At 43.9% G+C, this 25,402-nt stretch overlaps 1 protein-coding gene across 17 annotated transcripts in view; it reads left to right on the top strand.

The window, feature by feature from the left end:
- Window positions 1-25,402, top strand: part of APBB2 (amyloid beta precursor protein binding family B member 2) — a 384,146-nt gene that overhangs the window by 248,210 nt on the left and 110,534 nt on the right. For 9 of the 17 annotated variants that reach the window (XM_027544336.1, XM_027544335.1, XM_027544333.1 and 6 more), the window contains 4 exons: window positions 12,178-12,386; window positions 21,552-21,614; window positions 21,997-22,082; window positions 22,177-22,237. In XM_027544336.1, the coding sequence (XP_027400137.1) occupies window positions 12,178-12,386; window positions 21,552-21,614; window positions 21,997-22,082; window positions 22,177-22,237 (419 nt within the window). The remainder of the gene's footprint in view (window positions 1-12,177; window positions 12,387-21,551; window positions 21,615-21,996; window positions 22,083-22,176; window positions 22,238-25,402) is intronic. The other 8 variants (XM_027544338.1, XM_027544343.1, XM_027544342.1 and 5 more) reach the window with 3 other exon arrangements.

Here is a 25,402-nt window from a genome sequence, read left to right as displayed (position 1 = left end):
GTGTCTCCTGCTGCAGGTAGATTCTTTACCCACTGAGTCATCAGGGAAGTCCTTCAGAGGATAAGATACGGAAAAGGGGAGCCACTCCTAGCTACATCCACTTACCTTCAGAAAACTAACACTGCATACCTACTGTGTGTATGACATGTTTGTGGTACACTGGTTGATTAAAAAAAAGAGGCGCAAGCTTGATCTTGACTTTAAGGAACTTTGATCTGTTGTGATAAACAGCATCTCTAGACACTTTTTCTAAACTTTTTACTACTGAGGACCCACAACTTAACACCAAACAGTTCCACATCCTATTCTCTAAAGAAGTCCTTCTAAACTGTGGGCAATAATTTATTGTTTGAAGTTTCTGAGAATAATTTTTATGTTTGCTTGTCCTTTCCTGGAATTTTGGCCCAAATATCTAATATTGTCTTATGCTACATTCTATTTTGAGAAGAGTAAAAAAAATGACACTCTCTACACGTGCATCTCTGGCAGATGGGATCCACAAATACCCCTGCCTGTTTTCTGCCAGTAGCCTCAGCATCTCTGAGAAACTCGGAGCTCTGTGTACCATTCTTTCATTTGTTGGAAAAGAAAAACCAAGCTGTTGCACAGGTGTGCATCAGCTAATTGGTTTTGTCATTTTGTTTTTCCCTGGAGAATCTTTGCTTTTCTCTCCTGACCTAGAATTCGAAAAAGTAGGGGAGGAGGATGGTACAAATCAAAGCATCAAAAGCCTTGGATCAAATGGATGGCTGAATGTTGCTTGCGGTTGGTTGAATCCTGATAGACACTTGTTTTGAGGTTTGTGATAAATTAGACCCAATATAGAGTCTGCCTTTGGTATTTTTACAAGAGTTGGAAATACGGTTAAGATGCTTGCTTGTACTGGTGGTGGTGAAGATGAATGAATGATGACCAACGAAGTTATATTCCAACAGTAGACGGTTTGGGAAATGTTGAAGAAGTTGGGAGTCAGGATCCTAGGTTTCTGAACTCAACTTTATAATTTATATGCCTGTAAATTTGGTATTGAATATGGGGTTGCAAAGCTAATCCTTGGTACTAGTTTCTTTCCTAGGTACTAGGTCTGGAATCCACTCTCCTGCCATTAAATGGATAAGTTAGGATCAACTTCAGCTGTTAGTAATGTAAAACTCTAAAATAACAGTGGCTTATTTACAATAGAAAAGTATTTCCCTTTCACATAGAAGCCTGGTAGTAGCAGTCCACTGATGTGGTGGCTCTGCTCCACACAAAGACCTCAGGAACCCAAGTTCCTTGTCCTTAGCATTCCAGCATCCCTAGGGGGTAGCCAGTGTACTGATGGTCCCAGAAGGCTTGTCTGTTCCAGACAGCAAGAAAAAATGTGCCTGCAAACTATTTTATGAAGAAGGTTCTTAAAAGCTGCTATACAGTCCTTGAACTTACATCCCAATATTAGAATGTAACCTGCATAGCCATAGCTAGCTACATGGGAGGCTGGGAAATGTATTCTGGATGGCCAAGTGTCCAATAAGAAGGAAAACACTCAGAACTGATGAACAGTTTGCTGTGTCTGCTACCTTATTTGGGAGACCCAGACACCAGGCTTCTCATGGACTAAAGGAAGATACAGAATAGTTTGCCCACTTTATTATTTTAAAAAGTTTACGCGTAATTACCTATTATATACTGTGATTATAATTTGTAACAAGATTAGAAAATAAAACCACCTAGATGCAATGTGAAGCCAAATCATTTACTGCTTTTCTACTACCACATGCTAAGTTCCTTTTAGATTTGATGCTTGAGGAAAAGTTTCCTTTTTGGTAAACTTCTTTTATTAGAACTAAAACTTTGTAAATTTTAGGGGCAAGAAATTAAATTTCCTCTCAACTCCATGGCTCTTATTTTCTCATATTATTTTACTGTTTCAAATATATTTTTATCTTTTCTATAAGCTGCCTCAAATTCTCTTTTAACTTAGATGGAGAACAAATATCTCAGAGGAGTCATAAAAGAACAGCTTTTACCCTGATCCTTTATGATGTGTATTTTAAAAGTTAATCTCCGAAAAACATCTCTCTTAACTCCCCCACCCAATCCATAGCCTAAAAATCGTGTTTTACATTTTACATCAAATATTAAATCTTGTCCACTAACCACTCAGGCATACTGAACAGATTACTTCAGTTATGCTGATTTTTTTAAAGGACACAACCTTTAAAAATACTTGTGTAAAAATACACAACCTTTAAATTCTAACAAATAGAATGGTTCGCAAACAAAAAAAATGCACTGAGATTTCTCCACTGTGGATGACAACCAGATTCTCCGCCTTTGCTAAAATCTGTTTTTTCACCTGTAAAATGGGAATAGTGTGTCTCCTGTACCTGTCTTCTCAGATTGTGTGGGATCAAATGAGATTAAGTTAGTTACAGGACTTTGAAAATTCTGTAGTGTTCTAGAAGTGCTTGCTTTTGTTTTTATATCAGAAACAAAATATACACATTGTAATCTATGGGAGCATAGTTCTGTGTGCTCCCACACATAGATTTTGATTTTAGAAAAGATGGCAGCCACTTCAGCATGCTTTACAAAATAGGCTGTGCTGGGTCACTTCATGGCTGCATGCAGGCTTTGTCTAGTGGTGGTGGGCAGGGACTGCTCTCAATTTGCAGTATGACGACTCCTCATCGCAGTGGCCTCTCTTGTTGCAGAGCACAGGCTCTAGGGTGCACAGGTTTCAATAGTTGTGGAACAAGGGCTCAGTTGCTCCATGGCATGTGGGATCTTCCCAGACCAGAGATCAAACCCATGGACCCTGTATTGGCAGGGAGATTTTTTTTTAACTAATCAATTAATTTTAATTGGAAGCTAATTACGTTATACTATGGTGGTGGTTTTTGCCATACATTGACATGATTCAGCCACGGATGTACACACGTCTCCCATCCTGAACCCATCCCATCGCTCTGGGTTGTCCCAGTGCACCAGTTTTGAGTGCCCTGTTTCATGCCTTGAACTTGGACTGGTCATCTGCTTCACATATGGTAATATACATGTTTCAATGCTATTCTCTCAAATCATCCCACCCTCACCTTCTCCCACAGAGTCCAAAAGCCTGTTCTTTATATCTGTGTCTCTTTTGCTGGCTTGGACCACCAGATTCTTAACCACGGGCCACTAGGGAAGTCCTCAGTTTGCCTTTTTAATCTGCGGGCAAAAGACCAGATTATAGTTTGTTGTTAAATACTCTGTCAATTTCGTAGTTTCTCCCTAATCATTTTTTGTCCTAGTACTTAATGTAGAAAGTCAAGTCCTTGCATGCCACCATTTAGAGTAACAGTGACCTTGAAGTTGGTCTAGGCAGCCTCTGGAATAGCTTCCACCTTGTCATCAGTGCTCTTGTCATCAGCCTAAAGAGGACCACAGCTCTAAGGGAAAAGTGTATTGAAGACCCTGCCAGAATAGTGGAGGGCTGGAAAATGGGCTTTATTTAATGCACTTTCAGACCTGTCTACCTTGAAAGAGTATGGTGCTGGTCGTCATTGCGTCTGTCTCATTGAATGGAAGCCAAAGAAAGATTGCCACCAGAGGTGGATGTTTGTCTTCTCCTCTGCAGCTGCTCACTGTGAAATAATAATCAAATAAGGAAGGTGTGTGGTTGGATCGACTGCTGGCATGGCAGCTGGACACGTTCTCTGACCGTTGTTGCACCGTTGCTTAATCATTTGACCATAGATATCCCTATTACACTGTATTTAGGCACTAAATGCCCAAACTTGAAAGCAAAGAATGTTAGGGCTGACTTGTTGATCGTCCTGCCAAACCTGAATAATCCCACCTGCTGTTGAACCGGGAGCACTGCTGCCATTCAGTGCACAAGTGGTCAGACAGCGGGAGGAAAAAGCGATAAACCTGCCTGGCAATTTTATGTATGCTGTAACCTTTACTTTTAAAATCACCCAACAAGTTGATTCAAGAGCATGCCCACCCACATACATTCTCCATTTTGTATTGTCATTAAACTTTTAAATTTTGAAGATTGCATTGGTTTCATCACCGGTGTTTCCCAGTGCTTCTTAGAAAAACAAAATTGAGGTTATCACAATGGCCTGTAGCTTTCTTAAAATATAAACCAATAAGTAAAGTTATAAATACATTTATATAAATATAAATTAAAATTCAAGTTTTAATGTTTTATTTTTACTTTTTTGGAGAGGGCTGGGGACTTTAAGGCTGGGGCTTCTCAGTAGTGATTATAAATTATGCTACTTTGTACTTTGTGCACACTGTAAAAGGAAGTATAGTGTTCTTAGATTATATTTCATATCTTAAAATTTTAATACCCCTTTTTATAATTTGTAAGAAATGCACATTTTATTGTGTAAGTGTGTCGAATGAGACCTTCTTATGATATTTTAAGTATTCTGTAGCCAGGTCATATGATTAACTTCAATCATATGTATTGTATAGGTGTGAATGGATGAATTCGTATTTACAAATACCAGTTTTCCCTCTGGATAATTTTTAGTGACTTACATCTCATGCCCTTTCATCTTTAAATTTGTCCTTGCAGAGTCCCCTTGACTATTTTGATTTTGGTTAACAGTCTGTGAACAGGGCGGCATAATTTCCCTTTTATTTTCCACCATCATGAGATCAGTTCCTTTTGCATTCCTTCTTGAGGACCTGAGGCAGAGCAGTCTCTAAAGAAGTGTGCCTGAAATAATACTTAGACTTCATAAGCTATTTTGTTCTCATTTCATTTCACTTCTTTAATGGCCTAGCTGCATGGCATAAAGCAGCCACACGCTGTTTAAAGAGATGCCACAAACTCAATCCAGTGTGTCCTCATGTGATGCTTTGCTTCTGAATGGACATGTGAGTGGCCAACGCTCTCATCTACTTTTCTTGATCTAAATAAAAACTACCTTTTTAGTAAAAAAAAAAAAAAAACACATTTGGTAGATGCAGACTCTTGGGAATCTTAGTTTTTCAGTGAAGTACACTGTGGTTGATGCCACTTCAAAATGTGTTTTTTCCAGAGTCTTTTCCCCCAAAGCCACATTTGAATGAAGTAATTAATAGCGACTAGTAACCGAGACTTACTGAGTGGTTATTACGTGCCTGGTTTTGTGCTGAGCACCGTGTCCCACATCAACTGTATGGGGTAGAAGCTGTCATCAGTTCTGTTGTAGTAAGCAGACAGGCCATTAGAATTAAGCCATTTATTTGTCTGAGATGACACGGCTAGCCAGCGTTGGAGCTGACATTCAAGGCTATTGACTGACTCCAGAGCTCTTGTCTGTAATAGTAATACAGCCTTGAAACAAATGTAGTCGAGTAAGCCTAGCAAAGACTTATGTCCCTAGTGAGTTTAAATTAAGAAATATTGTGTTGAGCTTATGCCAAAATACTTGTTAAAAATACACAAAGTATGTAGTATTACAAGGCCCAAATTTAAGAACTGTTTAAACTGTGAGTTCTTGGAACATTTACTCAAGAATCTTTAACAGGAAAATCCTCAGTTACAAAGAACTCCCTATTTCAAAAACATTAAAAAATCTTAACTTTTTTAAAGGAAAATATAGGAGAAAGAGTTAGAAAATCAACACTCTCAAAACTGTCAGCGTTTTATTAGAGCTGTCAGAAGACTGCAACCATGGGAAAGCTCAATGGAATAAAATGTGTAATTTTTGTGAGGCTGTGATAGATGCTTCCGAGTCCTAGATAGGCCCTGCAAATAAATATAAGAAAGAGCAGAAGCGCTGAGACTGTTTGGAGCAAGCTTTCCTCCCTTCTGTCCAGCAAGCCAGCAGGTCAGAATTCTGAGAATTCGCAGATTTGGGGCATTTGGGGCTCATCCCCTTGTCTCCATAGTCATCATTTTTGCCAGTTCCTTTGACTTAGGACAGTTTCATACCATCTTCTAAGCAGCCTCCGTGTGCTGCCTGGAACCCTCAGCAAACCTATAATAAATGATCCTGACCTGGAATCCTGGCTCTGTGCTCTTGTCGCCAGAAGTCAATGATGAAGCTGGAGGGGATGAAGAGCCTTCTTGCTCTTTCCTGACAACAAAGTTTTAGGTCCAGAAAAAATAAAGGGGCTAAGTAGTGAGTTAGAGAAGAAGAGAGCGAGAGAGGGGCAGTGGAAGCAGACCACTGGTGAGCAGAGGAACGGTTTTAACGCTAAATTCATATACAGCAGTTTGGACCTAGGAGCCTGGCTCCTTTGGGAATAACATTGCTCAGAAAGAGTAGCCAGCAGCAGCTGCAGCTGAGACTTCAGAAGAGAGAGGTTTTTCTTCTCCAAGAATGGGAGCATTGTGCAGATTGCTCTTCTGATTTTGAAAACACAGACCGCACGAGAACTTCACGAGTTTTCCTTCGCATAGAGGGTGAATTCTTAGCTCTTATGGAGTTAAGTCTTATTCTGGACCACTCATCTCTCATTCACGTGACCTTCTGTTGTCATGACATGACAGCCTCTTTCCTGCCACTGGGACTTTGCACTTGAGGTTCCCTCTTCCAGGAATGCTGTTCCCAAGGCCAGTCCCTTCTGTTTGGAGGTGACATTGTTCTTTCTTTAGACTATCCTACCAAATAGCCCATCACCAGACAACTGATCCCATTATCCCTAAATTGCCTCTTTTATTCATTGCTGTATTCTCAGCTTCTAGAATAGTGCTTGGTATGTAGTAGAGTCCCTCTGTACAAGAGAATGCATGAATAGTGGGTGAATGAAAGAATGATGAAGTATAATTCACATTTTCTGTTTTCTGAGGCCAGCAGTCAGATGGGATTTGGTAGATAAAAATGATTACCTTTTGTTTTCCCAGACCAGTCATTCTTAAAAAGTCTGGTTCCCAAAGCCAACAGCGTGAAATCAGTAGCACCTAGGAACTGTTAGAGATGCAGATTCTCAGGCCCCACCTCAGAGATACCGAGTCGGAAGCTTGGGGTGGGGGTGGAGGGTGGGAGGCTGGCACCCCACGATCTGTGTTCTAGCAGGTTCTCCAGGTGACTGATGCTTGAGAACCCAGGTCTCGGATGCAGGGTCTGGCTAGGTCTATCCGATGACCTCTGTGCCCCCAGCCCTGGAGCAATGCTTGGTACAGAGTAAGCAGGAAATGTTTGTGGAAGGAGTTCATCTGTCTCCTCTGTTCGCAAGGCCCTCACCCCCTGCCTTGCACACTGAGGCACTGGGCACACAGCAGCTGTCGAGGAAGGGAGTGAGGGCCATTCAGAGGACCAGAGGGAGACTTCTGTGCTCTGTGCTGTAGACGTTACCAAATTTAGAATCCCGACTCACCCATCCCTCCTTCCTGTGGCCTCCCGAGCAGAAAGGGAAATTTCCAGCTGCTGCTAGATGCTCATTTGTTTCCATTTGACCCTTCGGTTCCTCTAGTGAGCCCAAGGGAGAGGGTGAGGAGAGGCTGGCTTGCCTCATTCACAGACCCAACTGCGGAGGAGAGCCCAGTCGCAGGGGTGGAGCCAGGCCAGCGCACTGGCGCCCCAAGGCGGCTCGAGGGGCGGGTCCTTGCTGCTCACAGACAGGCCCCTTGTTCCTATGCCAAGTATCGCTCTTGGCCCAAGAGATTACCAGCACAAGAGGGCCTTTCTTGGGGCTCTCAGCCTTGCTATTTTTACACTCGGACTTGCAGGCCCTGCTTCTGGGACAGAACTGCACACAGTGAAGTGGGCCACTTGGAAAGGACACCTGCACCTTTCCACACCTACCACTGAACCTCGTCTCCTTGAAGCACCTTCAGTAAGAGGCAGGGATGCAGTGATGACAGGACAGAAGACCATAGAGCTTCTTAGGTGTGAGATCCTGTAGGGAAGGGCGGAGGGCGAAACAGGTGGGATCTCAGCCTCCGCCGTGTGTCTGGGAGTGGAATTTGAAGCTCAGGCTTCTAACTGGAGAGGCTGCAGATGCACAGACCAGCTGAGGTGGCCTGAGTTTACTGGTTGCAGATTTAATGAGGGAGTAAAGGAGGGAGACTCCTATGCAAAGTCTGCAATGGCAGTGTCCTGGCATTGATGTACCCAGGCTGCAGGGTGGGTCTTGGGGGGCTCAGTTACCAGCTCTGTAACCCTGGTCAGGTCTGCAGGCCTCAGACTCGAAGCCATTGTGTTCTTTCTTTTGTCCCATCCCTATTTACTCACGTTCTGAATTCCCCCAAGCTGACTATAACTGATCTTACTCAGGTCTCTGAAAAAATAGCAGCCATTTCTACATAGGGACCTAGTTTACCCCTTGGCCTTAAACCAAACTGCTGTCCTCGCTGGCCTTAGATACGGGGTAACAATAGTGTATCCTTCATAAGGCCACAGGGGACACTCCATGAACTTCTGCAGTAAAGGAGCTGGGTAAGTCAGCCCACAGACTATGTCAGCATGGCTGTTACTTTTTACTCTTACTAACAGTGCTGTCATTACCAGCCCCTGAGAACCTCATGGCAGCATTAAGAGAACTTGGGTTTAAGCCTTAAAGCCTGGCTTCCTATCTTGGCTGCATCGTCCTTGCCTTCTGGTGGGATTGATGTGAGCTTTAACTGATCCCTGTTTTTTCAAGGAAAATCATACAAACAAGACCAATATTTAAAAGAGATAAAAATGGTGCTGCTATGGTCAAAAGGGGCTTCCCAGGTGGCGCTAGTGGTAAAGAACCTGCCTGCCAAAATGCAGGAGACATAAGAGATGTAGGTTCAGTCCTTGGGTCGGGAAGATCCCCTGGAGAAGGAGATGGCAACCCACTGCAGTATTCTTGCCTGGAGAATCCCATGGACAGAGGAGCCTAGTGGGCTACAGTCCGTGGGGTCACAAAGAGTCGGACACGACTAAAATGACTTCGTGTGCACAGTCAAAAGACTCTGGACAGGCCTGGAGTTCCACCTGCCAGCAACACTGTCCCTCCTCCTAATTTAATAACATTTGGAAACCGCTGACCTATTGAATAAGGTCCAGGGTACTTACTTAAATGTGCACATAGTTTTATATAGGAGAACTAAGCAAATTGGAGCTTTGAAGATTAAACAAAATAAAGTGTAATAGCACTGAGGCGCCTCAGAAAGCGCATTTCTTACTATTCCTTTGGAACCTATCAATGAAAAAAGAAACAAAATCTCAACTCCAGCCCAGAACTCTTCCCAGTTTATCATATCTTATTTCTTTTTGTCCACAAGAACATTCATATACACCATCAAAGGAAGTAGACCTTGCCCTTAACTAGAAGCTAGTTTTCCGGAGTACTCTGTGAAGTTGCTCAGTGTTATGAAATTGCACAGAAATGATTTCTTCAGAATTCCTCTTTTGCCAAGTGCCAAGTTCAATTCCCATCATTCGGGACTTTATTCACTTATTTCTCCCTCCTTCTCTCTTCGTTCTTCTTTCCTATCTTCCTTTCTTCTGTCTACCCCATCTGTCTATCCATCCATCTGCCATCTCTCCACCATTCATCCGGCTCATTGTTATTGAACACCTGCCATGCTAGGTGTTCGGAATAGGATGGTGAACATGACAGGGATGATGTCTGCCTGCCCTCACGGGACTTACATTCCTTACAACCAGTATAGGGTGATGTGGAGCGGATTCTATAAATGGTTCTGAGCTGCTAACTGCTAATTGTATTGTAAATGTTCCCACCTCACTTCCTCCATCATCATCTCATCATCAATTTTTAGCAATGAAATAACCCTCTTTTAGTTTTTATTCACCTGATGCGAAGACCTGACTCATTTGAAAAGACTCTGATGCTGGGAAAGATTGGGGGCAGGAGGAGAAGGGGACGACAGAGGATGAGATGGCTGGATGGCATCACCGACTCAATGGACATGGGTTTGGGTGGACTCTGGGAATTGGTGATAGACAGGGAGGCCTGACGTGCTGCGGTTCATGAGGTTGCAAAGAGTCGGACACGACTGAGTGACTGAACCGAACTGAATTTTTATTCCAACAAAATGTCAGCAGAAACTCAGCATTTAACCAAATATAAGTGACTAGGTCTGATTGAAGACAGAACAGCGCAATTCCTGCCCTGTAGCCCCAGGCCCCTCTCCATCACCCCAGACAGCCAAACTCAAAGGCTGCTGACCATGGTCTCTCTCCCTGGTCTGACATGATATCGCGTTGTTGTTCATCGTGGTATACAGCTATTCTACAAGCATGCTAGTGTCCCAGCTGCAGAGACAGCTAGGACATGTGTAAATTCAGGCCCTTGGACCTTAAAAACCACAGAAATGCTTACGAACACCCTCCTTTTGTTCTTTTATTAGTTTCCATCTTGAGCCTGTTGTCTGTGAGCTGCTAGAATTTGACAAGGGGACACCCTTGGTAGGGTTTTCTCCAACTGAATCCCAAGACCTGTGTATTTTTTCCCATCCTCGTTGAAATACTGACAATAAAACAACAGCAGAAACAGCCCTCCCACCCAGCCCCTAACAAGGAGACAAGACAGAGGAGTGTATGCACATATTTGTTTCGAGTGGTTTGTGAAAGATTTGGGTAACTTGAAATTATTTAATCATGCTTAATTTCCTGTAGGGGGAGGGGAAGTTTCCATCATAATTTGAGACAAGCGGCAGTTTTGCCTCTGACAGATTTAAATGAGAAAAGCAAATGCTGGGATGCCAAACACCCTCATGAATGCACATCTGTGCCGTCATCTTAATCAACTTCTTTGTTTGGCTTCTTTTTTTCATCTTGCGACGGTAGCAGTCTCAGTGACATGATGCGGTGACATTTGCACAGGGCAAGGCCAGCCTACTTTCTTTGAATTGCTGTTCTGGCTCCAGCCTCTTATGAATGACCACGTAGGAAAGGGCCTTTCCTTAGAATAAAGTGATCCCCAAACGTAGAGTGCAAACTGATTATGTTTTCCTACCTATGTATGTTCATCCAGCTGCTTGCAATTTCTCCATCATGCCTCTCACTCTATGGATTTCTTACTCTGCTTCCCCTTCTCTCCTCTCTTCTCTAGTACTTTAGCCCATTTTATAAGAAAGCCCAAAATGAGATATTTAAAAGCAAATAATTATGCAGTAAACTAATAAAATATTGATATGGTCCAGAGATGGCAGAAATTGCCCAGTAGATGTATTTTATTTGTCCCACCCCACACCCCCACACACACACACATACATATACACAGTGCCTAAAGAATTATTTTTTGAATTTAAAGGCCTTTGGACTTTGTACATGCTTACTGGTTTGCCTCATAGCTCAGTTGGTAAAGAATCTGCCTGCAATGCAGGAGACCCCGGTTCGATTCCTGGGTTGGGAAGATCCACTGGAGAAGGAATAGGCTACCCCCTCTAGTATTCTTGGGCTTCTCTTGTGGCTCAACTGGTAAAGAATCTGCCTGCAATGTGGGAGACCTGGGTTCTATCCCTGGGTTGGGCAGATCACCTGGAGAAGGGAAAGGCTATCCATTCCAATATTCTGGCCTGGAGAATTCCATGGACTGTGTAGTCCATGGGGTTGCAAGGAGTTGGACACGACTGAGCAGCTTTCACTTTCACCCGTTTGCCGCAGTCCCTGCCATTCTCTGTTGTGTTCCACACTACGCTCATTCCTGTATTTACATTACTGGTCTGTTTTTAGAGTTCCTTTTTGAATTCCGAGGCCTTATCAGTCTGTCTTCTTTGGGAAGCTTCTGTGTGCAGTTTGGAATTCCAGAGTGTTACAAAAGGCATGCTGCTTTAGATGTTTACCATCAAGTGGCAGGAGTTATTAAAGCAAAGTGCAGTACTCATAAATCCAGCAACTCATCCAGAAAGCAAAGAAAATAAGAATTGTATTCATTGCTGGATGTGTAATCCCAAACAGTAAATCTTACTACTTTACAAAGGGGTTCAGTAGATTTGTGTGCAATCTTGCAAATTTTGTTTGAGTAGTTGATTCTGACTAATGGAGCGTTAGCCTGTTCATAGGGTCCTTGGGACTATAAAATGATGATAATGGGTCCTTTTACATCCATGTTATCAAGCGTCAACCTTCCAGTTCTTTCTTCCTTTCTGTATTCCCCCTCTTAGCATACTTGGTGTTTGTAGGATGGCTTTAGTTCTCATTTGGGCTATGGACACATCTGCCCATGGAATTCTGCTGACTATTGGAACTAAAACCAGAAGACGGTAGTTGTTTCTTCTTTTAATAAAACCCCTCTCTCTCTCTTTTTTTTTCTTCCATTTTCCAGCAGATATATGGAGTGACCACTCCTTTCAGACTGATCCAGATTTGCCACCTGGCTGGAAGAGAATCAGCGACATCGCTGGGACCTATTACTGGCACATACCAACAGGGACGACTCAGTGGGAACGCCCTGTCTCCATCCCAGCAGATCTTCAGGGTTCTAGGAAAGGGTCCCTTAGTTCTGTAACGTCATCTCCCACCCCAGAGAATGAGGTAAAATGGAGTATCTTTTTAATGGCTTAGTAGAGTGGATGTAACTTGTGATTTCTCTTTAGACTCATTGTTTCTGCCCCAACAGGTCATCAAGGTAAGCTTTCCAATTTTTACGCATGTTGCATTTGAAACCTCTGAAATGCTTCCTTTTCGTGAATAGTGTTAATATCATCTTTCAGGGATCTTTTTATTTTTTAATGGCTTTTGGTCTCTTTAAATACCATTTCAGGTACAGAAAGTAAGAGAGGCTGATTAATGAGAAGTGGTTAAGGTTCCCTGGGGCTCACTGAGGCAGTACTTCACTCTGTAGGTGCCGCTTCACAGTGCTGGTTCCATAAAATATTTACACACGGAAGAACGTCTCTTGGCCTGACGTGTTATAATTACCGCACATCTTATTAATATCCTTGGGCTCATTTGATTGCAAGGAGAGAATGTCTGCAGGAATAACCCTTGAGAACCCTTAAATGCTTAATTTCTAATAAGAAATAAAAAAAGAGAATCTGTTTATTTAGCAGAAGTGACATTATTTTAGAAATAATTAGCAGCATAAATTTGTTCTATCCCTGAGGAAGAAATCTGATGTTTAAACAAAGAATTGAGGCATTAAAAAAATTCCATCATGATAGTTGTTAATACAGAAACTCCTGCAGTGAACCTTTGTGAATCCTGATAACAAAATATTCAAGAGAATTACAGTGGGAAAAGGTCACAGTTAAGTAATGGCTTTTTTTTTTTTTTTTTTTTTGAGAAAAGAGGTTTGATTCCTGACACACAGGCATTTCTGCCTTTTCTCTGACCACAATCTTTTGTTCTTTAAACAACATATTTTCTTTTACTTTGAGGACATGGAAGGAATTTGAGCTGCATCTCTTACCCAAAAGCCTCTCTACATATTTGCTGCTATTATTGCCCTTCCTGTCTTTAAAAGTAAACAACATCTTCCATTATTTACTTACTTTTCTCTAAGAGGCAGGAAGACCTACATTCCAACCACATTCTTGCTGTTACTGGGCTTCAGCATCTCACTCACTCCACCTGGGCCTTAAACTCTCCATCTTTCAAGTAACGGTTAGGGCGAGCTATAACCCTCTGTTAATAGACTGGGGCTTCAGTTTGTTGGTGCGGGGCCCTGATGATCAGACACCTGCTTCAGTTCCACTGAGCTACTTAGGATTTCATTGCTTATCACTGGGCAATTTGGGTAATTTTTTTATTAGCATAATATTCCTACTCCCAGAGCAAATCCCATTCAGTCTTTTATTCACCTTGTGTGAAGTGTGCTGGGAGGTGGAGAGGAACCAACTCAGCCTACCAGGAAGTGGAGTCCTCCTCCATGCCAGCCCAGGTGTCTCTTGGCATTTCTCCCTGGACCTCAGCGCGGCTCCCAGGAACTGAGTGGGCCAGGACACCCTCGGGCCCTCAGTGAGACGCAGAGGTCCTCTTTCATCTTCACCTGCACTGCTTGGCTTCTCTGTTAGAGTCTCTCCAGCCCAGGACTTCACTCTCCTACTGCATCCCTTTGCCATCCTCACCTCCAGAGAGAGCCCTGCAAGCTGAGAATGCCAGGGTGGGAAGGGGGCATCTGGCACCAGTGTCCAGCCATCACAGACAGGGAAGCCGAGGCACAGAGAGGCCAGTGACCAGAAGCCACACTGGGTCTAGAACTCAGGGTTCCCAAATCCTCCTCAATTCCAGGCCAGAGTTCTCCTCACTTGGCTTCCCTGGCTCTGAGATTTCAGCCCACCTGCTTTCTCTTTGTCCAGAGGCGAGATGATCAGACTGACTTTGAGATACTGCTTTCTGTTCAGTGAGCCTCTCGTCTTCCGTATATGGAAGAAATGAAGTTTGTCTTGAAGCCCGCATCCTGAGGCTGAGGCGCTGGTGGGGTGAGGCCCAAGGTGGGCATCTCGGGGTTTAAGTGCCTCAGATTTTTTACCTCTTTGATGAATATGGAAGACTTTTGTTTTCATACTTTCTGCATAGAAGAACGCAGCACAGGTGGGCTGCTGACCCTGGGGAAGATGATCAGGCGGCAGAGTCCACATTCGCATCCCTGAGCCTCCTTCTGACATCCACTGTCACCTGCTCTGGCCCCGTCCTTGCCTGCTTCCCTCCCTTCCCCCTCACTGCCCAACCCCCTTCCCAGCTCAAACTGTGTCCCCCCCACCCAGTTCCTCTCCTGGAATTCAGTATTTCCTTCACATCTCCACTGCTCAGCCTCCCAGCGGCTATTCATGACTTATTGTAGCTTTCAGGATATTTTCATAAATGTCACTTCATTTGTTCCCTTCAAGACTCTTCATGTGGCAGAGAAGACGGCTATTCTGTTTCCCACTTAAGAGGTAACTGGGGCTCAGTGAACTGAGTAGCTGGGTCAGGCTGGGCAGATGCCCAGTTCTCCATTCCAGATCCTGTGATCTGCCCCAGCACTGGGTGAATTTCCACCTTGAAGTTGGTTCTGTTCTACTCTTCTGTTGCCATCATGTTGGATAAAGTCTTATCCCTCCGAGACACATGTTAACAGATGTGTAGCTTTTTGACATTTCAGAGACAGGCTCATACCCAGCACCTTAATAGACCAGTGGGATGGATGTTCTTCAGATCAACCTTTTGGTTGTTAGCTCCATACACATTTTTCCCTGTGCATAAGGCTATCCACAGAGTCAAAGAACCAAGCAGATATAAAAGGCAGTACATTGAAATCCTAGGGGCAGAGGGATAAGCAGGTAGCAGAGAGGAGAGGTTGGGGAAGACCCAGCCTTCCACGTTCCAAGGTCCTGCAGGTGCTGACAAGGGTATTAAAGCAGAGGCGCTAAGGGAGGTCGAGTATTTACAGCACCAGCTTCACGGCTTATCTCCTAAAACCCTATGCATCTGTACGGTAGTTGTCGTTCCTTTTTTATATTTGACAACCCACATGGAGAGGCGAGGGAGCTTACCCAGAATCACACACCTACTCCCTGGTGGAGTCAAGCCTGAGTGGAGGTGTGCTGGCCCCTGCCCTCACCCCAGGCTTCACTCTGTGTTTATCAGGGGCTTTGGAGAGCCTTGGATGTCTTCATCTCCCTCCAGGGGAGGGTGGTGACATATGCAGAGCCTTCTAGAAAATGACTGCTTTTCATAACAGTCATAACAACAACAGTGTTGTTGTTCAGTTGCTCAGTCGTGTCTGACTCTTTGCGACCCCATGAACTGCAGCATGCTAGGCTTCCTCGTCCTTCACTATCTCCTGGAGTCGGCTCAAATTCACGTCCATTGAGTCGGTGATGCCACCCAACCATCTCATCCTCTGTCATCCGCTTCTGCTCCTGCCTTATGTCTTTCCCAACCTCAGGGTCTTTTCCAGTGAGTTGGCTTTTCGCATCAGGTGTCCAAAGTATTAGAGCTTCAGTTTCAGCATCAGTCCTTCCAGTGAATATTCAGGGTTGATTTCCTTTAGGATTGACTGGTGTGATTGCCTTGCTGTGTGAGGGACTCTCAAGAGCCTTCTCCAACACCACAGTTCAAAGGCATCAATTCTTTGGTACTCAGCCGCAGGTGTTAATAACAGTTGAGAAAAAAGTGATTATTTCTCTAATGCCATTTCTTTGATCCCTAAATAGAATCTATTTTGACTAATTTGGAAACATGAGAGAAAGCAAAATGTTAAGGGCGAGAAGAAACTTGTAATACGTCGTGTTAGAAACGCATATTTTTATACAGCTTTTTCCTGAGCTGGCTTTAAAAAAAAAGTAAGTGCCAAATCTGTTGACTAAGCTTCACAAAAGTCTAGGACTGAAGGCTTCCTTACAGTTTGAAAATTGTACATTTCACATTCCAAAGTTCACCAGGGAAGTGTTGAGCGCAACGCATAGTGTTTCCTCTGCAGACGCCAGCAGTATTTTTGCAAGTTTATAAACTGGACGGGAAGCACTTGCCGCTGAAATTTGGCCCAGAGACAGTCTCCCCCTAATCCATCAGTTTGTTCCAAATTACTTAGATGTTGCGTCTTAGAGAGAAGAGGGAGCTCCACAAAATATTTTAACGAGTAACTGTTGGCCCGTGAGCAAGTCTTGCTTAGAATCTTCCCAGATGAAGGAGTTTCCCAGTTCCTTAAGAATAAGGGCAAGGAGGGGAAAAGTGGCTCCAGAGCAAGGGGAGGTCTAGTTGTTTCTCAGGACCTCTTTGTGATCATAGTTTACTCTGTTCTTGCTGCATCGCTCCTGGAGCCTGGGAGGGGCCTGTGCAGCTAAGTCCCTAGGAGAACACTTTCCGAGCATTGCATTAGAACCTGAGGATTTTCATGTACATTGAGAAATAAGACAGCAACATTAAGGGGCCGGTCTGTCATCATTTTCCTGAACCAAGTTCTTGACCTGCTCACGGAGTCTTAATATTTCAGAACTGGCAGGAACCTTCGAAAAGGGACTAGTGAATGCTACAGCAGTATTTCTCAGCCCACTGAACCAAGGATTGTGGCCAGGGTAACCTCTGGGCTTGCAGAACATGCTGATTCCTTGTTCTTACCCTAGGCTACTGAGCTAGACTCTGTAAGGGTGAGGCCTGAGAGTCTGCCTTTATCATATGCTTTTGCCCCACCCCCAAAACGAGGGGTGCTTCCCTGGTGGCTCAGATGGTAAAGAATCTGCCTGTAATGCAGGAGACCCAGGTTCGATCCCTGGGTTGTGAAGATCCCCCGGAGAAGGGAATGGTTCCATTATTCTTGTCTGGAGAATTCCATGGACAGAGGAACCTGGCAAGCTATAGTCCGTGGTGTTTCAAAGAGTTAAACACAACTGAACAACTTGCACTTTTCCAAAAAAGGAAAAAAAAAAAAAAATCATATGCTTTCCAGGAAATTATATGCCGAGGGATTACCAAAGCCAGTCTTCTAGCGAATCTAGTCTGTTTTTATTTATGTGTCACTTCTGCTTAAATACTTTGGCCTCGTCTTAGCATCTCCTGGGAATCATTGCTCTCATTTGCCTGCTTTCTGAGCCCTTTGATCTTCATTGCATTGTGTCTCTTTGTAGTATTCTTACTTGAGGCACGTGAGCCTCCCTTTTTGGGGGATTGGGACCTGCCCCCCTCGTCATGCATCCTCAGCACTTGGCACAGTGCCTGGTATGTGGCAATGTTCATTAAATATTTGCTGAATGAAGGAATAAACTGGCTTCATACCGGGAGGGAGCTCTTCGCTGACTTACTGTAGCCACAGAGCCGGCACTAGAGCCTCAGCTCTCCTGATTTTTCCCTAGTTTATAGTTTCTAAATTGTGCTGCTGCTCACACAGACTAATTTAATTCCACAAGCATTTGTCAATCTGTTTTCTAGTTAGATTTTTTTTAAAACTGCTTTGTATTATGTTTGCATGACAAACCATAACTGTTCTTTTGATAGTGTTGCATCCAACAAAACATAGAAAGCAGTTTTAAAAGAAGGAAAAAATAAACCCATGTACATGGACACAGTGCTCATTAACGCTGTCTGGCCTATTCAGAATTCCAGAAGTCCAGGTGCTCTGCCATTTATGGTCAAGGCCATGGCTCAAATCTTGACAGAAGAGGATTATAAAGCATAATTGATAAAGCTCTGTAGTCCCTGGGCTCTCAAACATTTTATTCTTACAAATGCCTTTATTTATTTTCTCCGTGGCAAGAGTAGAGGACAGTGCTGTTTCCTGGGCAGCTTCGGGCAGCCAGCCCCTGAGCCAAGGGCTCACATTCTTGACCTCATGGCATCCACACGCCGGTGGGAAGTGTCTCTAGCCCTGTCTGATATGCAGGGCACTGAGTTCACAGAGCAGTGAGGGCAGAGGCAGGGTTTGAACTCGAGCTTCCCAGACGGCTGTGTTGACTTCATAGCTTCCGAAGAGCATGCAGCAGTGATGTGATCGTGGCTTCGTCAAGACCACTGTGGGATGTTCATGTGCTTCCCTGTCTGCCCAGCTGTCAGCGGGCTCAGCCCTTCACTCTTGCTCTCCAGTTTGCACGTTGATACCACTTCATAGAGACATTCATAGCACCTCCAGGGACTTTCTCACCCCCTTGGACCCCATCCTCAGGAGAACTCTGTTGACGGTGTCAAAGGACCAACTCTTAGTTTTCTTTCAGCAGAAGGACAGTGCATCATCTTTGTTTGATTTGAGGAACTGTTTTCTAAGATCCCAGAAGAGAAATCTAGAAGAAGAAAACTCTCAGTAGTCGAAGTTATACAGTCAGATTCCCTTAAGAGGTCATGAAGGGCACCATGCTGAAAGGTCTTGAAGGGTCACAGCAGGTGCCATGCCCCAGGTGCTGGGTGAGTCCCCCAGAGCTAGGATTTTGGGGCTCACTCAGACCTGAGCATGATCACCATAATCAGGATAAGGGCTGCTGCAGCCTGGCCAGGGTCACGGCAAGCACCCGGAGAGTATGTGCCCACCGTAATACTGACACCAGCATCTCTCAGCTGTGCAAGGCTTTTTAGCTGCATTGCCTGAGAGATGATCCATTAGAGGCTGTTGCTCACCGACGATGGTCTCTGTTCTCCCTTTATCTCTATCCTGTGTCTGTCTTCCTAGGTTACTCCACCTGCCTTTTCCTTTTCTTTGTCTTTCTCTTTTCTTTCATCCCTCACTCCTATCACCCAAACTACAGACTTTCTGTAGAACCCAAGCATCTCTGTTGGTTTCTTTTTTCTTTACACTACTAGCTAAAATGTTGTATTCTCTCTTAATTAAAAAAATAGATGAATAGACGATATCGTTCTTAAAATTTAAGACAAGTTGTTTTTGTCCTTCATTGCCCTTGATTTTAAAAAAGAAAAATTACAATCACTTATGTGAAGGAGAACATTTCTCATCTTCATTGTCAGTGAAAATTTTAAATTTAGGAGGGAAAAAAAGACTGTCTTGTTCGTGGTAAATAACACTAGTTTCCATTTTTCTTTGCTTGAGTTCTGTGCTAAAGGGTTTATTTAGGAATACTTATATGTTATTTTAAGATTTTGCAAAATCACTGTATATCACCTTTGTTTATTTAAATCTGTAAAATGTGATTGTTGGAAGTTTGCCCACTGACTCATGTCTCCGTAGCATGAGAGCTGAATTCATACAGTCTTAGAAGCATAAACAACTTTTACTTTACAGGAACTCCTGCATCCAAAGAGTAAATATATATATATATAAATTTAAACACACACGTACAGAGAAATGTTTGATTAAATGCCAGAGCCTTTTCTGAATACTTGTTTTTAAAAATGCTCTTCTTTCACTCTCTATAATCCCAACACAGTGTTTTTTGAATATGATTTCTGATTTCAGATTACTTTTGTCAGACACACGCCTTTTTAAAAAATTTCTTCACAAGAATGCAGTTAGGGAGGACACAAAACCCCACATCCATTTTAGGGGGTTCACAGTACTCTTGCCTGGAAAATCCCATGGATGGAGGAGCATAGTGGGCTGCAGTCCATGAGGTCGCTAAGAGTCTGACACGACTGAGCGACTTCACTTTCACTTTTCACTTTCATGCATTGGAGAAGGAAATGGCAGCCTACTCCAGTGTTCTTGCCTGGAGAATCCCAGGGATGGGGGAGCCTGGTGGGCTGCCATCTGTGGGGTCACACAGAGTCGGACACGACTGAAGCGACTTAGCAGCAGCAGCAGTCTCCCCAACTGACAGGTTGAAGATTTTCCTGTAATATTTTCTCCTTAGTGAAAACCGAATACTTTTTGGAGGATGGAGGGAGGAAAGAGGTGAGGGGCTGGACAACTTTCCTGTTCTGTGCTCGGTAAAAGAGATCATTTTAAAAAATAAATAGACCCAGTGGTCTAAGTTTGAAAAACTGCAGGTCAGCTGCCTAATCCAGAAAGGAAAGCAGCAGTGACGCCAGCTGTGCAGTGATGATAGATCCAAATTTGCAATGATTTTGCCCTCAGAGAGGCCTTCAGAGCCAGATAAATGCATTTGTCAACACCTGGGACGTTTGAACTCAGCCACTTCTGTTCTGAGTGGCTTTGAAACTTGTATTCATTGTGTGCCGAAGCTATGGGTCAATATTACCATCTCACTTTCAAAGAACTTTAGTTGAAAAGTTACTTAGTGGAAGAGTTCCTCCTGTTGACTTATTCAAGAAAAGAGATCTGCCTGACAAATCAATGGAACAAGTTCGTGAGAGTGTACCTGGGTGTCTTATTAGTATCATTTAATTCCCCAAACGTCACATAAAAAATATTTGAATATTCAGTTAATGGAGTAGAAAGAAAAAAGATGGTCCCATGTTATCCGAGGTGAATAAAAGAAGGAGTTGTTTAGATTCTAGGTCTATTACAAGAGGTTTGCCAACAAGGAAAGGCTTCACACTTTGTCCTGTAACTATGCTTGCTGCTGCTGCTGCTAAGTCGTTTCAGTTGTGTACGACTCTGTGCGACCCCATAGACGGCAGCCCACCAGGCTCCCCTGTCCCTGGGATTCTCCAGGCAAGAACACTGGAGTGGGGTGCCATTGCCTTCTCCAATAACTATGCTTCAGAAAGCATTTTGTGACTGAATATTAATTTGTGAAGAGGCTTGGGTGCCAAGGAAGTAGACCTTTGTATGAATGAGGGGAATTTACATTAGATTGTCTAGACTCTTTTTTATTAGATTAAATCTCAGCGAGATGAGGTCAGGCAGGGTGCCTTACCCTCCTTTATTATTGTTTTTTCCTGAAGTGGAGATAATTTGGCCCCTAGTTTTGTTATGCCCCTAGCGATGGACACTCCCCAGTTTTCAACCAGCTCATTGACCAGCATACCTCAAGAAAACAGTTCTTTTGGTTAATAGGAGAGAAAAACTTATGGAATTAGGTGTGCTAGGCCTTTAATACTTGGATGCATATTGTGTGCTTTTAAGACCACATGTAGATAGTAACTTCCCTGTCTGGTAATAACGTTCAGCCATTTGTCTTGGTAAGTAATTAAAGCACCCTCCTGCCCTCCTACCCTGGGCCTCTAGTGACGATGTGGATCTAGGGAGAGCAAGCTACGTGTTGCTGTTAGAGTGAATTTGTTCCCTAACCCATCCCCGTGAATATCAATGCTAACAACAGTGTCTTGTGTGTGTGTTTTCTTTTCTTTCCTTTTCTTCCCTTTTATTATTTTCTTTTCTTTTTTTTTTTTAAATCAATGTGCTTTTTCCTATGTGAATAATTGTATGTCTAGAAACAGCCATGGAGTGATTTTGCTGTTCTGAATGGGGGAAAGATTAATAGTGACATTTGGAAGGCAAGTATATTGTCAGATTTTAGCTCATTCAATATTTTGTCCTTTTTGCATGGCTGTGGCTGCATCTTCTTTGTGAACATCATGCATTCTGCAGGGACGGACTGAGGGGCTTCTGGCTCAGGCGGTGGGGCTCACACATGTTGCTTTTTTTGATGTCTCCCATTGTGAATGACTTCAGGCTGGTCGCCCCAGGCTCCTGTTGTCTCGTAAGAACCGGCATTTGCACCGAGCCAGCATCAGCAGCCCACGCATGCCTTTTTTTCTGCCTGAGCTCACGTACACTCTCTGCCTCGCGCTGGGAGGATTTCTCTCCCCTCTAATATCTGAAGCCGTGTCCTAGGTCTCTGCCTTTGTGCATTAACAGGGATCTCATTTCCTCTAGGATTTGCACGCGGCCACAGTCAACCCGGACCCCAGTTTAAAAGAGTTTGAAGGAGCCACCCTGCGCTATGCATCCTTGAAACTCAGGTAGGGCATTGGATGTACCTGCCAGAAGGTGTAGCTTTGTGCAGCTGGAGATTGCAATAGAATCCTAAGTCCCATTTTCTGTTTTTCTTTCTAGAAATGCTCCACATGCCGATGATGATGATTCTTGTAGTATCAACAGTGACCCAGAAGCTAAGGTTTGTAAGAAATGTGCTTTTAGTGACCAGGTTATAGTCTTGCATCAGAATAATGACTTTGGATAATGGCCCAGTTTTTACAAACTATCAACCCAGACCCACTTAATAAGCAATTATCCGTGAGTCCTCTCTCATTGCTAATCTCCCTAACACTTAAAGTAAATCCTTTCAGCCAAGTTGGGTTTGGGAGGGTTTCTGTAATCATCACAACTCTGCTTGTATCTCACTCCATCAGTTCTTTGTGCAACACGATAAAATTATTGTTTGAACAGGTGGGCTTCAGAAGCCTTTGAAGAAAAGCCAGGCTCTACCCTGTAATGCGGTGGAAGGGGAATTGAACAGGTGCTGTGGACCTCTCACACCCATCTCCTCCAGGGCAGCTCATACATGTGCACAGTGAAAGCTCCTTGCCATCCCTGTCGTAAAAACTGGACTGTTTTATGGTGGAAAGTGAGAGTGAACTTTTGCTCTGGACTTCTGGTGCTGGGTATGAGCTGTTACAGTTGTACATTGATCCGTGAGAATCAGGGCCCTGTATTTCTCTGTGCAGTTGCTCACTTGATGTTCTTAAAGCTTTTATCTTTGCCTTTGTGTTCTCTAAGCAAAGTCCAGTGAGGCGGTGGAGAGTGCACTGGGGGGCTTGGAGCCTTGGCTTATGCACAGTCCTGCCACCTCCCTACCTCTGCTTCTCGGTTCCCTGTTCCCCTTTTCTTGGTACCTCAGGCTCTGCCAACCTCCCTATCCCTGCCCCTACCCACTGCTTGCTGTTGCCTTCAAGCCCGGTATGGGGCTGGGTGTGAGCCTGGGGAGGGTTGTGTTAGGCACACAGTCTCCATGGTGTCTTAGGAAGGAGCAAAGTAGTGACCTGTCCAACCCGGGAAGACAGCATAGCGGTGTGTTCAGTGGGTGACACAGTGGGGGCCCGCCCACTCCCAGTCCAGGTACCTCGCATCCCCTGACACAGGTGCTGTAATAGACTGGAGGGTCGTCTGTTTACTCTGAGCTAGGGTGGTGGGTCCATGGGAAGGGGGATTCCTGGCTCAGTTTCCCCACTCTTGGCCAGGGCGTGGTACATCATCTCAGCAGCTGATGGTCTGTGGGGATGAGCGGCCTGTGGTGGTCTGCACTCACCCTGTAAGTATCCCCATCCTCAAGAGAGCACAACACTGAATACATGTGAAAAAACACCATTAGGAATCTAGAGAAAGAATGCAGAAGAAAGGAAAAAGCTTCATGTCAATACTTTTTTATAGCTTTTTTCCCACTGCTTTTTAAACGCATTTTCATTTGCATCTTATGTAGCAGGACCTAGATATTCTTCTGAATCCCAAAGCAGATCTATGTCGATGCATAAAACAGCAAATAGGTTCCTGTAGCAGCAGTTAAGGAGGGAACACCAACCAGGTTCAAAACCGTGGCTCCTAGGCTGGAAGCTGCCACATTGCCATTGGTTCTGTAAGAATCCCAGGGGTCGCAGTTGAAATCTCCATTGCCCTTAATTTGGTGAGCTTTGTTCTAAGCACATACTAGTTGGACGATGGCTGCTCCAGAGCCAGCGGTGTTCTGAACAAGTTCTTGGTCTGCTGCTGACGCCCTGACCTTTAAAGATAAATTGTATGGTGAGAAAGGGAAGGAACGCAGTAAAAACAGGAAGGCGGGCTGTGAATAATTTGCTTTTCTACTAGGTGTTTTACAAGGGCTGTCAGCAAAGGCTGGAGGAAGAAAGGTGAGCAGCAGCATCATTTTGCTTTACCCGGAAGGGCTGGGCCAGCGATGTCTGTAAAGCTGAGTGTGAAACTGATGAGAGTAGACCGGGAGGGTGATGCACAGAAAGCAGATCCAATTAGTAACAGGAATGGGTGGCCTGGTTGAGCTGTTACCTAAGATGACACTTTCTCTTTTTCCTCCCAGTTTATTGCTCACTGAATTCTCGATCTTCCCCCGTTCTATGGCCAGCATGTCTATTCTAGCACCTATTAGAAATCTGTGTGAATAAGGAGGCTCGGCTTTCTCATAAGTAACTAAAGTTGTACTTAGTTCAAAACAAAAAGTGTGTGTATTGTATTATTTATTTTATACCCTTCTTTGTTCCATAAAAGATCTGCGGAGACTTATAAGAACACTTAGAAGCCACAGAAAACATAATGGAATAATCAGTGCATCTGTCTGTACTGGGACAGTAGATGGCGTTAGGACAGATCAGACTGGGGAGAAGGAAAAAGCGTGGTTTTCAGCATATAGGACTTGGCACAGTTATGAACATTGACCTTTGGGTTCATCTTTGTGCTTCCTGGTGATTATTTACATTGAGGATTCTTACAGTAAATGGTATGAATTCCTGTAGGGGCATCTCAGAATCTTGTAAGAACTTCTGCAAACAATGCATGCCTCTAACTCCCCCACCCCTCCCCTAGGTCTAGGGACCTAGATTCTGAAGGTCCCCCTGCTATAGAAAGTCCCTGGCACTCTTGGGGACCCCAAGCCTGTTGGGAGGAGAGAAGGGTTTCAGACCCCTGCCCTCCGTGCTTGCACTGTGCATGAGGTAGAAGCATCTCAGGTCTTGATGGAATAGAATGGTTTTTCCAGGGCTCTATTATAAATTAATTGCAATAATGAATATTTATTGAGTACTAACTTTTTGCCAGACATAATCCTAAAGACTTCATTGCTGTTAACTCTCATCCTCACAAAAATTCAAGGGATTCAGTATCATTATTGCAGATAAGAAAACTGAAGCATAGGAAGTTAAGCAGCTAGTTAAATAGCAGAGTCAGGATTTGGCTCCAGAGCCCATGCTCACTAGATTGTCCCCCAAAAAGTCTCAATTGGAGCTTCTCTTAGGGGCCACCATCAATTAATGTAATATACTCCAAATATATATATGTATATTTGGAGTATGTATATAGATATATACACACACACACTTATGTACACAGAGAGAGGGAGAGAGAAATTTGAATTTTGCTCATTGGAAGCAAAGGGCAAACCCATTTCAAGTAAACTGGTGGAGAATTATGACAGTGTGGACCAGCTTTCTGGTCTGACTTGAGTCAGAGGTGAAGCCTAGAAGTGAAATGGATGGGCCACAGGTTTTTTCAGACCATCCCTCAGTGGTGTCATTTCAACCAGGCTTTTGATAAAAGTTGGGCCAAGACAGGAGGAAGG

This window comes from Bos indicus x Bos taurus, chromosome 6 (assembly GCF_003369695.1).
Source record: "Bos indicus x Bos taurus breed Angus x Brahman F1 hybrid chromosome 6, Bos_hybrid_MaternalHap_v2.0, whole genome shotgun sequence".
NCBI lineage: Eukaryota > Metazoa > Chordata > Mammalia > Artiodactyla > Bovidae > Bos > Bos indicus x Bos taurus.
This window is presented reverse-complemented; position numbering and strand designations above follow the sequence as displayed.